This window comes from Corvus moneduloides, chromosome 12, assembly GCF_009650955.1.
Source record: "Corvus moneduloides isolate bCorMon1 chromosome 12, bCorMon1.pri, whole genome shotgun sequence".
Taxonomy (NCBI): domain Eukaryota; kingdom Metazoa; phylum Chordata; class Aves; order Passeriformes; family Corvidae; genus Corvus; species Corvus moneduloides.
The window spans coordinates 13,969,930-13,986,242 of record NC_045487.1 but is presented as its reverse complement, the minus strand read 5'-3'; the positions used below and the strand labels follow the sequence as shown (position 1 = coordinate 13,986,242).

The 16,313-nt window shown below is 42.3% G+C and overlaps 1 protein-coding gene across 1 annotated transcript; it reads right to left on the bottom strand.

Annotated features, from left to right (window-relative positions):
* Positions 1-258: 258 nt before the first annotated feature.
* DNAJA2 (DnaJ heat shock protein family (Hsp40) member A2) lies at positions 259-11,655 on the bottom strand. Its single transcript, XM_032122264.1, has 9 exons — positions 11,459-11,655; positions 8,659-8,718; positions 7,465-7,685; positions 6,098-6,178; positions 5,640-5,773; positions 4,233-4,429; positions 2,667-2,811; positions 2,368-2,495; positions 259-1,864 (listed from the first exon to the last, which is right to left on the bottom strand). Exons 1-9 carry the CDS (start codon positions 11,534-11,536, stop codon positions 1,676-1,678), a joined length of 1,233 nt encoding a protein of 410 aa, XP_031978155.1. The 5' UTR covers positions 11,537-11,655; the 3' UTR covers positions 259-1,675.
* Positions 11,656-16,313: the final 4,658 nt, after the last annotated feature.

Genomic DNA, 16,313 nt, shown 5'->3' with positions numbered 1-16,313 from the left:
TCCCTTCCTCTCTTCCCCCTGAAAAAAATAATGTGAATGGGGATTAAAGGTTTAGAGTATTTCTGCATTTTGCAAGGACTTAAAAGCAGAAGACAGGTGGTGTAATTGTTTAAGCATTACAGGTTAAGACTGTCTCCTTGGAGAGATCAGTCAGAAAAAAGGATCAGTGTGTAACCATGGCTTCACAAAATGCAATCCCAGGTTTTAATAAATGAAAATAAAAGACCCACTAGAGAATGCCACATCATAAGTCAGTACTGAAATACAGATCAAACAGTATTTATTTTTGCTTCATTTTTAGAGTCTATAACAAGGATGTTCAGCAACACTCAAATGCCAATGCCTACCCAAGCACATTGAAACCCTTGGAGTTTCCCCCTCCAACCTCATTAATAAAGTGTCAACAACTATCAGAGAAATAACTAAACAAGTCACACTTCAGATTTGTAAAGAAAAGTAGAGCTTCAACTTTCTCACTTAAACAGGAGAAAAACCTTGCTATAGAGGCAGCTTACCAACCCAACACTGTTCATGCACAACAGTTCCTTAATTCAGGTCACATTTTTGCTTTGTTCTGACATTTTTGCCAATTAAAGTAACAGAACTAAAGCTGGAGAACTTAGTATCTTCACACTTAAACCAAAGTGCAAACTACTAGAAAAGTAACAAAACCATCTGCATTTATTACGTTTCCAGGTTAAACAATTTTTTTTTTTAAACTGGAAACATTTCTCTAGGAAGTGAGGCTGAATCAGGCTTTGAATAGGATTCAATGGCTAAGAGAAAGACACCATTACTTCAGAATTTAATCATTCCCCATTTAAGGGGTTGTTATCTTTAGACTGAATTCAGATATCCTTGTGTTTTCTTCACACAAAGGGGACATGGCTGCAGCCTTCCCTGTGCCCATTTAGTCATCTCTCATTTCAGAAAGAGATTTGAATGTGGCACACAATTGTTATCTAACCTCCACCTAGTCTTAAAGCAGCTTCAGCCTCCCTGTGTTTATAAAATATCTATCATCTACATAGTCTCTTCATACACAGACTAGTTAAAGCCACTGGAAAAGTAAGAGTTACAAGGCAAAAGAAATATATTATACACCAACTGCTTTTATTTAATTTCAGAAACCGTTCACAAGATGGTAGAAAAAACTTACAACCACTTCTAATTTAGTCTTTCATTGTTCCCAGTCAGCTCTAAACCCATTATGTGCAAAGCCCATTTACCATGCATCTAGATGATAGATACAGGCTATGAAATTCTTGATTCTACTTGTAGCAGCTTATGCAGGTGCAGCCAAATACCAAGCCTCAGGACAAATTGTACACAAACTTTACAATGTAGAATTTGAATTTAAAATATGAAACTTAAAATCTACACAAAACTGGTAAAAATCAAGCACAGATACGAGGACAAACTTAAAACCCATGTGAAAAGGAGTCTCGTCTTCCTTTCAAGTGCTTTATTCTGCTACACAGTCAAAATGAAGATGTAAGCTTGTGGTTAGTTTAAATTACACTCTGTAGATACTATAGACCAATTTAAAAGTTACACATACAGCAATAGATGTCCATTGGTTCATCTGGATTACTTATACAATCCAGCTGGATTGTTGAAAACAAGTCAGGCAAAATTTGAAAGAAAATCCTTGTGCAACTTTTTAGACAAATGTTTACTGGTGGGCACACTGTACCCCAGGTCCATGATGGCTGCTTTCTTCATCAGAACTATCATTATAAGCTTCACGTCTCTGGCCACCACCTGAACCACGAGTGGTATCAAATTCTTGAAGATCTACCTCTTCTGCATCACCAATTACATTGGGAAATTCTGGTCTAGCTGGCAGAAGATCTTCAAGTTCCTGCCCCAAAGAAAGAAATGCATTCAGTATTCCATCTACAACTGCTAAATAAAGTGACCAGTTTCCAACAACTTCAAGACACCTCTAAGAGCAGGTTTGGCTTAGAAGTCTATGCTGATGAAAGCTCTGAACTGCAGAGTCATTTAAAAGTATTTGTATCAACTGGAAGACACCACTTCAAGAAAACCAACAGCTCTATGTATCTTCAACCAAAAGTGCAATCAGTAAATACAGTTGCACTCTCTAAACTTATCACACAGCAACAGAAATATTCTCCTCCTGCCCTCATCTATGCACCATCTGCACAGCTCTTAAATACAGCCTCCATGCATTCATATTCCAAGGGGTATTTCCAAGTAATGCATGGCCCACAAAAAAGGTTAAAAGAACTAAATTTAAGCGTCTAAATTTAAGCACTGAAAGCAAGCCCATGAGGTACAACATAGGCTCTCTGCACACTCTGTCAAGTAAGATACCGAATTTATGCTTGAAAAACTACTTACTGAAAGCTTTTCTGGGCTAATCCAGTTATTTTCAGGAAACTGAACATCAAATTTAATGTAGAGATCCCCCTTCTCAAAAGGATTGCGATATTGTGGCATTCCTTCACCTCTGACTACACGAACACAACCTGGAATCCAAAGAGAAGTAAAGTAAGCAGGAGAGTGCTACTGCAGAACCATTCTCTCTCCATACAGTTCTGTTTCCTCAGACTAGGTTCAGTTAACAGGACAAGGGTGGGATTAAGTGCTGAAGAATTACAAAAGCATAAACAAAGAAATCCTTATCAGGTCAAGCTTACCTGGTTCAATTACTTTTCCAGGAGGATATTTAACCACAATCTGGCGTCCATCAAGGTGCTTAAATGTGAACTGAAATCCACACAGTGCTTCAACAAGTCCAATCTTGTGTGTCATATGCAAATCATTCACATCCCGCTGGAACACCTGGAAAACAAAATAGGAGACATCCTTTCAAGTACTGTAATCACAGCTCCACCGACTCATTATTGAGAGTTCATTATTATTTATCGTTAAAATTCAATGTCAGAGCAACAACCTTTGCATAAAGTGAACTTGATTCTATTAATTCAGATGGCTTAACATGCTTGGGAAATTTGTGCCTGACCAAGTGTCATCTAAAATAAGCCAAACCACACCACACACTGAAGTAAGGGTCAAATTAAACCAGGCCTGTACAGCAGCACTGCTTTCACCCCCAACATCTTCCACACAAGCAACCTATAAACAAAACTGACAACAGCTTGACACTATTTCCCCCCCACTGGGGTATGTTTCACGTCTTTGTTTCTCAGCTTTTGTCCTCATGCATATCTGCTTTAGCTACCTTGACCAAGAGCAGGACTTTGGTCACTTAGCTGACAGATGTCAGAAGTGATCTTTAGGCCACATAAGTCAGGATTCTTAACCAGAGTATATCTTAAAATTTACCCACTGGCAGAACCATGAGTCCCACCTCAAGGGAAATTTTAAGAACACAAAGTCTAGTTTTACTCACTAGGACAAAGTACAGACTGACAGATCAGCAGTCCTTGACACAGCTTTGAAAAGCTTACAAAGTACCTAATTAGCAGATAACTAACATTATAGCCTTACTATATGACTGGAGTTTAAATTTGTACCTCATGCTACTCTGTCATAACAGAAAACCCCTCCTTGAGTGCAACACACAAATGATTTCTTATTTCATCATAGCAATACTTGGCATTTTTTAACAACAGAATTAAAAATGGAGCCGTCACCTCAACTCTGACCCACATGAGTATTAAAAGAAGATAAATTGCAATATTTAATTCCAAAGTGCAGTGTATATAGTCCAGAATACAGTGAACATAAGTCTAAATAAACCAGTATACAATAATAATGTTTGTTTTGTTAAATGAATCAGCAATATCACCATTTTGTATTATTTCCAGTACCACAGTAGCAGACACAGAAAGCACAATCTGGGGATTTTATCAGGAGTTCCCTGCCATGTCACAAGACATGGAAAAAAAGCCACACTTAAAATTTTGTTAGTGTCACAAGCAAAGCAGATTAAAGTTAACATCCTGAATGGCTCTTCACTGTATCTACTGTATCAAAGTCACTCTGAGCTTATCTGAGAAAGCTACCTCTTATTAGCATTAGAAGGCACCAGAAGCTGCCTTTCCTCTGGCTAAGGACTTGCCCAGTTTTTCTGGCTCACCATGAAAGCCACATTGCACACTACAAATCTATTAAAAGCTATTCACCAGCTCTCCCAGAGCTGCAACTGTATCAATTACTTTAAATGAATGGCCATCTATATAACTTAAATATTAACAACTGGAATAAAAGGCATTTAAAGATAAACTCAAAAGCATTACCTCATTTTCCTTCTCTTGGAGTAAAAGGACAATATCGCCTGGTTCCACACCTGGAGCCTGGTCTGCTTCTCCACTGAATGTAATTCTTTGCCCATGTTTCATGCCTTTATCTACATGGACTTCAAGTATTTTTACCTCTTTGATCACCTTCTTCCCTTCACATTTTTTACAGCGGTCTTTTTCATTAATTACCTCACCTAAATAAAGACAAATTTTGAGTTCAGAAATTTTGACACAGTTGCATCCAGCTCCTAGGAAAAACTATTTAAAAGCAAGCTGAAGAATTTCTGCAACTCAGATAGTGATTTAGATGTTGCTTTATGAATTCCTCACAAGAGGAAATCCAGGCTTCATTTACCCTTGCTGGGACAGAGGGTAGAAAGAAAATAATAATAATAAAAAAATTCCCTGACTGCCCCATCTCCCAGCATATCCCCACAAGACAGTACTGAGTAAATGCAGCCAGCAGAACTAGAGAATCTTGCATACAAAACCAGGAAGAGAGCTGGTCACATCAGATTCACTGCTACAAAGGTAATTACACTGTTTCCAGCAAACTGAAGGATGACAATCCAAAATGGCTTCAATGCTCTATTCTACCTCACCTTTATTTTTCCAGTGAGCTCTTGTCTCTATACACAGTAACCAAAGTATTAGGGCACATGGACTGTAAAATTTCAGTACTAAGTGCCACAAGCAGATGCACTTGGCTTAAAATATTAAGCTTCTCATCTTAGACCACCCTTCTGTGAAACAAAGCATAACATTATGATGCAGTTGAAACTACAAAATATGTAGGTTAGGCATATAAAATGTTAAAGACAACATCATTTATGAAATGTTTCGACAAGTCACAAAATACAGCTCTTTGTAGCTTGAGTGTTGTGACAAGTAAAATCATCCACAAGGTGATGTTACTACTCTGCCAACTGCAGAAGGCCTAAAAAGAAATCATAAGAAGTGCTGAACATGTTCCCCCCAAACAGAGCCAATTCAGCCAAAGATATCATCTCAATTTGAAGAAGTGAAAAATTCAACTTTAGGTTCCCATTTTTAACCTACAACTGTCCTTGGATATCAGGAGATGCAAAGACAAATAGTTCCTAAACCAGCAACATCTCAGGTTTTTACTTTAACACGAGTAATAGCAATAAGTAATATTCACATCTATGTATTTTAAAAGATGATCAGTCCCTAGTGCTTGAGCTTCTAGGCTGCTTTTCAGTACATTAAACACTGTAAATCTTGCTGCTATTCTGAGTGAAATGATTTCTCCATGCTGCCACCAGAGTGAGATGCAGCTGACTGGGTAAGGGCAGAACTGTCCTGGATAAATTCCTCCTGAGATTTAAGCAGGAGTCTGGATCCAAGCAAGCACATTTAGTAACAGAGCAGAGCCTGGCCTACCTTCTCCATTGCAGTCAGAGCACACGGACTGCATCTGCTGCACCATTCCTGGGGCCAGCTGCCGGATCATGATGCGCACACCCCGGCCCCGGCAGGCGTTGCACTTCTGAACGGAGCCGGCCTTCCCTCCCTGCCTGCAGCACAAAGCACCAGTTGCATGAAAAGGAAGTTCTTCAGAAAGGTACAACCAGAAACCCCCTCCAGCAGTAGGTTAACATGCCTATATGCCCAACTGCACTGCCAATTACAGTTAGGTTCTCTGCTCTCCCACCCTTCCCCCACACAAAGCCCTTGAATAGTTCAGTTCCATCAACAGCATCATTCAAGTTCAACAATTTGCTGGTCTGAAAGCAGGCTCCAGTAAGTCAAATACTGATAAAGATCTGACACAGGAGATCCTTCATTACACTATCTGACAGCAAAGCAACCAGAGACCTCAAAAATACAAACAAACTTACCCATTACATGCACTACAAAGGACATTCTTGCTAAGTTGTAGTTTAGTTGTCTTTCCATTATACAGATCTTCTAAAGAGACTCTACAAAAGAAAGCATTTCTCCTGGGTTATCATGTAACAACTTCGTTTCCCCATGTAATTAAAATACTTGCCTAGGACAAATGAAAAAAACCCCAAAAAACAACAAACCCAGATATTCCTAAAAAGACTACATCTGCTATCAAAATAAGATCTTAAAGTACCATTTTGACTTTCACAAAGAGTTACTGAAAAAAAATTCCATATGTATAAATACCCTCGTACAGCTGAACATCGTTTCAGAGAAGAGCTGTAATTCAATCAGAAGAAACCACATTGGTTGTGTTTCTCAATAGGAAACAAGCTTATCTAGAATTTTAGGTGTTACTATACAGTCATAACTAATTACTATTTTTAGTTCTACCAGCCAGGTGAGAAACAAACCTCTGTAAACAGTCCAGACAATATCTATGGCATAAATACATAAGAACACACATAGAATACTTACTACTGTATTGGACTTTCTACACAATGGAGTTTAGTGGGGAGGGGTTAGCATGTCCCCAAGGCCACTTAATTTTTTAGTGTTTCTCCTAAAATGGTTTCTTAGTGGATAGAAATTTCAGCTCAATGTATTGAGAAAAGGTTGCCTAGCATCAGTATTTACAAATAACAACAAAATCAAAGCTTATTAACACCATACCATACAGTATTAGCTACTAAAGTAAACAAGCATGTGAAATTAAACAATTTCACTAAGCACGGTTTGCCAACAACAGGAAAGATGTTGCTTAACTGTAGTTCTTAAACGGATCTGCTCAGCAGGCAAAAAGCCAGCTATGACTGCAAGAAGGGATCTCCAAAACACAGTTAGGTGTGATATTCAAGAATGGCTTTGACAAAAAAAACCAAAACCAAAGCCACCACACACACTTTTCCATTAATTATGAGGTGCAACCATAGTTCCAGCTGGCACTGCCCTACGAATTCAAATCTTTCCAGAGCACCTCCACTTTCCCAAGAATCTGCCTAGTGAGTAATATTTGGCTGTTGACGGCTTTTCCAGTTTAGAACTACTAAACATAATTAAGGAGCAAAACAAAGAAAATAAAGCTAACAAAGTACGTAATTCAAATAACCTGGCGAAGTGTTTGGTAGTCTCTAGATTAACCAGCCAAGGAAAGTAACTCTAGATGACTGGCCCCTGGCTCTACACACAACATGCAGGTCTAAAGAGTAGTGCAGACTGCAGAGGATCTCAGCTGAGAAGTGTATCAAGAATAGAAACCAGCAGAGTCAAGTACTGAAGAAAAGCTTCAAAGTACAAGTTGCAGCATCAAGGTACTCACTTGAGTGGATGCATCATATCTTCTCCTCTTCTTCTACCATTGCGACTTCTACTCTGGCCACCCATGAAATTGAACAATCCACCACCAAAGATATGGGAGAAAATATCGTCCATTCCACTGCTTCCACTCCCTTCTCGGAGCCCCTGCTCTCCATATCTATCATACAACTCGCGTTTCTCGGGATTTGACAATACTTCATAGGCAAAGCTTATTTCTTTGAACTAGAAGAGGAACAGAGTCAAAACAGTACATGGTAATTTAGAACTTCAAGGCAGCATTTTGAGTTTCTCCCCCTGCATGAACACCTATCAATTAAGAAGGTACACAACAAAACACCTTTCCATCCTCAATCTAACACAACATTTTCTTAACAAGACTTTAAAGTCAGACTTTGGCTTAGTTATGTTACATCTTACCATAAAATAAGACATTTTACTGCAAAACTTGGTTGGCTTTGTTCTTTACTAGCATGAGACAAATTTCATACAAATAAAAAAAAACCCAACTGAAGAAAACCACCAACTGCACAGCACTGCAGAAACCAAAAGGCAGAATACCCAACAGTTACATACTAACAGCAAAGACTTCAAGATGTTGGGCACTTAAAATACACTAACAAGTAACTTACATGAATATACATTTCAGTATTTGGCTCTATGGCAAAAAAGTATCTTTTCACAGTCATCTCTGCTCACCTCTTAAGCAGCCATCAGAAGTTCAATTTTGTTAATCAACTGAGTCAACTTAATTGACAATTTTAAAATTGCTTCTAGCATAACAAATCTAATTCAACCTTCCTACATATGTAATTTGTTTGATGCTGCAGCAGTTTTAAGGACCTCTACACATACATTTTTCCATGTTGGAAAAACTTGAAAAACTGACAATCTTTTTCAGATTCCTATATAGATGCCAATGCCAGCTGACATTATCACAGCAAATGAGAGGCAGTTTTTTTCCTCAGCATTACCTTCCCAACCAATTTGACTCAGCCAACTGCTGCATTTTGTCACCAGGCACACTGGCAGATTTTGAGACTGGGGAAAAGTTGACCAGACAAGGCTCCCTCTCACAGCTGGTATTTTTGAACAACTTGAACAGCAATCCCCCAACACCTGTATTCAGTTCCTTAGATGCTACTGTAATAGCAAACTTAAGGCATTTAAAAAAAAAAGATGAGTAAATCTTTCTTACTTTGTCCCCTGCATTTGGATTCTTATCAGGATGGTATTCCTTGGCCAGTTTTCTGTATGCCTAGTTGAAAGAGGTAGAAAATTAGTTTAAATTTCCATTAATTAGTTTTTTTTTCCCTGAGAAACTCAAGTAGTGTCCCCAGGAAGAATGAAAATCTAATAAAGCAAAGTGAAAATATTATAGTGTTTCAAAGTCACTCATACATTGATATGACCTAAAAAAATTTTGACATTGCTACATGCATAAATTAACTATGCTGGTATTTAAACGCAGCTATGGCGCACAATAGCTAGAACTAGTTTTCCTTCTTATCCTCATTAACTTAGAGGGAGAATCCCATTTGACTTTCATTAACATGACTTGCTCTTTAGAATCCACTCAAACCCTACACCACAACAGTAAATTTGAACCCGTTTGCCCTCAATCACAGCAGTACAGGAACAACAAAATGGCTGCCTCAGCTTCCCATTCAACCCTACAACCACTCCTCACAACAATCACTTCGTTCTTTCCTACCTATCACTAATAGAAGAGTTCACCTCACTTTGAGCTGAGTATATGAGTTACATGTGCAAAAATGTACACAGCACTGCTTTTATTCAGCTTCATTGTCGTAAATCAGTAGGAGGAGTAAGTACAGACAAATACCCAGAAGGGACTTTCCAGTATGCTTTTTTCTGACCAGCACTTTGACACTCGGGACCATCACTGGTTCTTCATCTGTTCTGCTTACACTTGAGAGGATCAAAGCAAAGAACACAGCAGGCAGAGACTTTTCCTACCACTGGAGTTAATGACAGTAAAACCTTAACCCTTCCTCTACTCCACCTCAACACCCCTCAGAAACAATCAGGGGACAGATATTAACAAATTACATTGTATACAGTATTTTATTTTCCAAATTACACCTATTTAAAAAAGCTACAGCGATGCAACTGCAAAAAAATTGAAGCATCAGTTATTGGAGAGGATTTTTCAAAGACTTTATTTCTGAATAACTGAGCACCTAAACTAACTCTTTGGAATTACAATGTTAAGAGCTTTACACACAAAGCTTTACAGAAATCACAATTTAACTTTTGAAGAAGTAAATTTCCTTTTTTTACATCCATACAGTTGCTTCCCATTACTGATTTTATCTTGAAGCACTCTGTACTTTTGCATACAATCAAGACATGATAACGAACTAATGAAATAAAAACAGTGTTGATATTACAAGTCTAATATTCTAAAGCACAGTAAGTGAAAAAAAAAATCACACATCTTACTGAACAAACTGCCCATCAGGAACAAAGCATAATCTTCCACAAACCTGTGTTAATGGATTTTCTGTTACATATATTTTCTGCTATAATGGATTTTCCCCATATATTTTAAGGGATCCAACTAAGAAAAAAAGCAAAACACCCCTAAACTGATAACCTAAGTAACATTATCTAATCAGGAAAAAAAGGAGCTTGTAATGGTGATCTTTAAAAAGAGAAAGCCCTCACATCTTGGATAACAGCATTCCAGGCCAGAGCAACTCTTACAACTACCCATGGCCCTAAAGGAAGCCACCACTATTTATTTCATCAGAACCAGATCCAGAATCAAGGTCTACATTGGCAACACATGTGACTTCAGTGAAAGTTTATTTAGCCACTGTTAAAGCCTGTTCTCTCAGCCCCTTTTGACTAAAATATCACTGGTTCATTTTTACTTTTTCTATGCTGTTATATAGGTCAAAATACCAGATTTTACAGCAACCAGGAAACCTCTCAATGACAATAATATATACATTAACTCCTTGCTGTTGCAGACAGTTGGAAACTTTACACTCCATGATTAATCTAATATGTGGAAATTAATATTGGGTGGTGCAGGCTATCCTAGCAGAAAACTGCTCTGGTTTTCATTCTTACAGGACACAGATAGCTTTAAGCGAACTCTGTAAGAAAATAAATTATTATGGTGGACAGTGCTGTATACAAAACACAACCTTCTCACCGCCTGCCTTCCATCTCCAGCACAATTTCAACACTGCAATTGCCTATCCCTGCACAAATTAGGCTGCCGCGTGCATGACGGGTAAGGCGCAGTTGTTGGTGCCAGCACCACCCACCCGCGGAAGCCACTGCTAGTGAACCGTCTGGTTCATTCTCCTCCCTCACGTGTAAACGGTCATTAAGGCCTACACAAAAAAACCCAACCCCCCCCCCCCCCCAAAAAAAAAAAAAAACCCCCACCCAAAAAAAAAAAAAACAGAAAAAAGTGCTTTATACTAAAATTGCTATAGTGACGACCTGGCTCCAAGTTTTCGCCTCCCCTCTTTGTTTACCTCGCCTTGGCGCTTTCGGCCTGGAAGGAATCGCATCTATAAGCGAAACCGAATCCTCCCAAGGCCTGCACGTGGGGCAGACAATGGCACCGGTGAGGATCCACCCGCAGGGATTCTCCCCCCCAAAGAGCCCTTGCGGGCGCGCACGGCGCGGTGCCGCGGGGGCGGGACGAGCCGCATCCCGCCCGCGCCCGGAGCCCACGCGGGACGCGCCGGGACAGGGACGCGGCGAGTGCGGCCGGGCCTCACCGCCCCCTCCTCCCGCCGGGCTCTTGCCCTGCCCGCGGCCTCTCCCGACCGCCCGGGCGCGGCCTACCGGGCACCGCGCCGCGCCCGCACCGCAGGCCTCGGCCCCGCCGCCCGCGGGCTGCCCCCCGCACCCCCCTCGGCCCCGCTCCCCTCGCCGCTCGCCCGCGGGGCCCTACCCGGCCGGGCCCAGCCCCCCCACCCCAGCGCCCGGCCTCCGCCCCTCCGCCGCACCTTCTTGAGTTCATTGTCGGAGGCGCCGGGTGGCACGCCCAGGATGTCGTAGAGCTTCGTGTCGGCCACGTTGGCCATGGCGGGGCGGTGGCGGGGCCGAGTGGGGCCGGGCGGGCCGAGGGCGGCGCGGGCAGGGCCGAGACCGGCGGCAGGACACGGACACGGACCGGCCGCGACGTCACTGCGCACGCTCTGCGTCACCCCGCCGCGACGCGCGAGGCCCCGCCCCCACGGCCCTCCGACCCAGTTCCGGCGCGGCGCGGCAGGGGGCGCTGTGCGCAGGGGCTGTGAGGGCACGGGCGGGGCTGTTGAGTGGGGACCGCGAGACGGGCCGGGAGCAGCGTCCTCAGCTGTCCCGCCTGTTACTACACACAGTCAGCGGGGTTGGAGAAGACCTCTGAGATCGTGCAGTCCAGCGTATGACCGAGCACTTCCATGTCAACCAGACCGTGGTACTGAGTGCCCTATCCAGTGTCCGGTCTTTTGTTAAACATCCCCAGGGAACGGTGACTCCACCACCGTCCCTGAGCAGCCCGTTCCAATATCTAACCACTCTTTCTGTGAAGAAATTCTTACCTTACGTCCAACCTGACCGTCCCCCAGTGCAGCTTAAGGCTGTTCTCTCATCCTGTCACTTACTGCCTGAGAGAAGAGCCCGAGCCCCACCTGGCTACACCCTCCTTTCAGGGAGCTGTAGAGAGTGGTAAGTTTACCCCTGAGCTTCCTTTTCTCCAGGCTGAGCCCCCCAGCACCCTCAGCTGCTCCTCATCAGACCTATACTCCAGATTCTTTCCCAGCTCTATTGCCCATTCTTTGGACTCGCTTCAGCATCTCAATGTCCTTCCAGAATTGAGGGGTCCAGAACTGGACACAGAACTCAAGGCATGTTCTCACCAGTGCCCAGTACACTGGGACAATCACTGCCCTGGTCCTGCTGGCCACCATATTACTGATACAGGCCAGGGGCCATTGGCATTCTTGGCCACCTGGGCACACCTGGCTCATGTTCAGCCTTTGTTGACCAGCACCTCCAGGTCCTTTTCCACCAGACACTTCCCAGCTGCTCTGCTCCAGCCTGGAGTGCTGCAGGGTGTTACTGTGGCCAAAGGGTAGGACTGGCACTTTGTCTTGTTGAACCTCACACTGTTGGTCTTGGCCTGAAATTTCAAACCTGAAATGCCACTGCCTGTGCACACATGTCCCCCGAGTCCACAGCTCCTGCCTCCCCAGGTGTGTCACTGAGGTGAACAGGGCGCCTGCACACCAACCTGCTGCCTGCCCTCAGGCACCAGTGAGTGTTCCTTTAGGGACATATTGCTAAGTAGTTATAAATAGCACTGGTACCCATCTGCTCTGGTTTTGCGTTTTGCTCCACTGCTGGAATCTGAAGCACCAGTTGCTGTGCGGGGCCCAGAGTGACTCACAAAGCGCAACAGCCCTAAGGCCCCAGCTGGGCACCACTCTTAGCAGGCAAATAAAAAGCTGGGTTGTGTTTAATTAGATGTTTGTCTCTTAAAGCTGGGCTAGGAGAGCAGCTATTGAGCCCTTTCTCAGCTATAGTCTCCTGGTCATTACCTCGTTGTTAGGCAGGGGCTGCTGGAAGGCTCTAAGAGCTGTGGCAGGTGTGTGACTGAGGGTGGTGGCATGGGGTCTGTATAAGGGCAACCCCCAAAAGCTAGCTTCTTGGCTTCTCTGTGGGTAAGCCCAGATTGTGCCTCAGAGAGGGTGCTCCCTGAGGAAGAGGTGAGCAAGGCTGAGGGCTGAGGAGAAGTTGCTGGGAAAAGATTACTGGCCTGACATGTGAGAGAGAGCAAGAAAAGGCCCTTTGAAAAGATTGCTGGGCTTGTGGCATAGAAATTTGAATATGTCCCTTGCCTAAGGGGAACAGATCTGAGTGCCTGAAGGCTCCTTTCCCCTTTGTCTGTAGGGGTACCCTTCATCTTGTCACAGTTCCTTGACACAGCCTGTGGTCACAGTGGCTGGATTGGGAAGTACCATCTGCTGGTGGCATCTCTGCTGCTTCTTGGGCGGGTGTTTATGGGGCCCTAAATTTCATCATTGTGTTTATGGTCTGGAGTGATCTGGTTCAGTAGATGATGGTAATACCTGCCTCTGGTGTTGCAGCAGTCAAGAGCTTCAAAAGAAAATGGAGACTAGTTTTGAAGGGAGAAGAAGAGTGGCAGGACAGAGAATGGCTGCTGGAAAGACAGTCCTATGGACTGTAATTATTAGTCTGGTTCAGAGATGCACAGAAAGAAAGAAAAGCCCTTGTAAGGAGGGGTATTTTTCTTTGGTGTTTTTGCAGGCTGCCTGTACAGCCTTTGGGAATTTCATGGTTTGATTTATGTAGCTAAATCCAGTAAGGCTTCATGATTTGGTTTACCTGTGTATTACTTTACTTGGCTTCATCTTTTATTTTGGTAAGACTAAATTCATCTACTCTAAGAACTGTCTGCCATGCATACCTGGCTGGACTATTTTGGATGGTACTTACTTACGGATTAATATGTTTCTAGAGAAGATTTTTTGTGTGTTTTTGTCATATAGGTTTTTCTTTTTAGTGGGCAGTCAGGTAGGAAGAAAAGTTAGGAGTGTGTGGAGGAGTGCTTCCTTGCCCTGCAGGTCAGATTTGCATTTTTAGGTGTTAAGGAGAATCAGCAGGACTGATACAAGCAGTATTTGACATAGAAGGAATGTTTAGCATACCATAGCATTTATATGTTTTCTTTGCATTTAAAAAAAAAAAAATCTAAAGCTCTAAGAAGGTGAGTTTGCACAAACCAGTGGGGTGCCATTCTTATCTATGTCTACAGGGAGGAAGTTCACTAAAAGTATGATTCAGCCCAGATGTACCTGTCCTGGGAGCTGAGTGGCTTCTGAAGCCACTTGGCATCTTGAGGCCATGTTGGCAGCCAGACTCTGAGCCAGGATTGATGGACTGTGGGGGCGAGAGGTGAGCTCGGGGTATCAGCTGCAGCACAAGCCAAGGAGGCACTTTAGAACCAGTGTTTGTATATTTTCTTCTTCCCTGCCAGAACAGCTGTGTTACTACAGGCCTGGTTTATATCTTGCACAATCAAACTAGATAACAAATAATAAGAAAAGTCCTCTGGGATGAAAATTTACATTTTATTTTTAAGTGGAGCTAAAGAATCATAAAATGGGATGATTAGCTTTTTATTAAATTCAAATGCAGATAAAGAGCAAGGTGGTGTTTCTTCTTCCTGCACACTACTTTTACTGTAGACTTGTGAGCTGTACTGACAGAACCCATTAGACACACAGCTGGCCATATCTCACCATTTAAATTGTTTCCAAAATATGTTCAAATTGAGACTTTCCTTGGAGTCCAAAAATGTGTCCTCCCTCGCTTCTTTTGGTATCACTTGCACATTCTTCGTTTTCTTTGTATGTCTTTTTCATTTTTTGAATTGTTTTATTCTTCTTTCAGATAAGAACTTTTAATTTAGTTCTAATGTTATTATTATCACACAAAATAATAAAAAGCTGTTGCTATATGAAGGTTTGTTTGTTTCTAAATAGGCTACACAATTCTCAGCTCTTTGAGGTATTGTTTTAGTCTTACATAGGCACCTATGTAAAAGGGACTATTCAAATTCAGTTATTGTTTCAGACCTATTTTTTCATTCTTTATATAAAACAAATTTAATGTCTTTTGTAAAGTGAAGCATTTTACAATGCTTTGTTAGAAATCAAATTAATATTGATTATGTTTATCACTGGAAAATTGGAAAGAGATCAATTTCATGTTACTACAAATGGAATAACCCCTGTTCAGGCTTATTTATGAAATTATTTATGTGTTCAACATGGTCTCAACATGAAAATATGACCAGGCATCCCTAACTCCTGCTTTAACACTAAACAATCAAATTTAAATTTAGAAAAGGTGTTCTGTTTAAATACTGCTGAAGAATGCAGTTATACTGCAAAAAAAAAAGGCAGCGCCTATATGGCCATTGCTTTGAAATGTTTTTGGTATCAGCTTTCATCAGATAAGGCAGTGAGTGTATCATGCACACCATCTGATTTCTAGAGCTTTTCAGCAACAGAAAGCAAGCCAGTAAAGAACAAAGAAAGGACATGAAATTGGTAGAGAATTTTAGGACTCTGAAGTGCCTGTTAGGAAGTGGGCAGCTCTAAAGGGCACAACAACCAGTGGTTGCCAGCCAGTTGTTCCCTCACTGATCAGGAAGAGCACCCTGCCTGCCTCTCCCTGAATTCCCTTGACCAGGGGAGCAGGCCCGGGTTTTTGTTATGGTCAGAACAACAAGTCTGGTTTATTGTCCTGCCCAGGTGTGGTGATGAAACCCAGGGCTACCTGACAGGTACCTCCGTGCAGCACCAGGAATGAGTTGCACACCTTGTTCCTTTTGCCATTTCCTGGCCCTGGTTTTTGCTGTCATTACACCTCTCTTTTTCCAATGCAGGCTCCTCCCAAATAAACAATCCACCCCTAATGACTTGTACCCCATTGGCGCCAGTTTCGCTAAACCTGCACTCAGATTTGGGTTACTTAGATAATCCTGGCCTTATATGGTATTACTGACACGGTTACCCTGGGGCTGGTGGCCTTGCATGACTTTAGGCCCTGGAAGGTCCCTGGCAGTCCCCTTCCAATTCTCTCTTCTGTCTGCCAATTTCTCCTCTAACTCCTCCTTAAGCACCTGTGGGATCCAGCCACTCTCACAGCACTATTTGTAACTTTTGTCACCCTCTCATAGTGTTATTTGTAATTCCTAGTGATATTTTTTTATGTCACATCAGTAGTTTCACACATTTTGTTCCATTAACTGACTCTCATGCCAAAACGGACTCCCTGGTCTGTCATTTG

What these genes read in the sequence shown, in the direction of transcription:
- DNAJA2 (XM_032122264.1), bottom strand. Translation starts at nt 11,536, where the DNA reads ATGGCCAACGTGGCCGACACGAAGCTCTACGACATCCTGGGCGTGCCA. An exon ending in ATCCAAATGCAGGGGACAAA is followed by an intron (nt 7,686 to 8,658) that starts GTAAGAAAGATT and finishes TTCCTCTTCTAG; the next exon opens with TTCAAAGAAATAAGCTTTGC. An exon ending in CTCTGACTGCAATGGAGAAG is followed by an intron (nt 4,430 to 5,639) that starts GTAGGCCAGGCT and finishes GTCTTTATTTAG; the next exon opens with GTGAGGTAATTAATGAAAAA.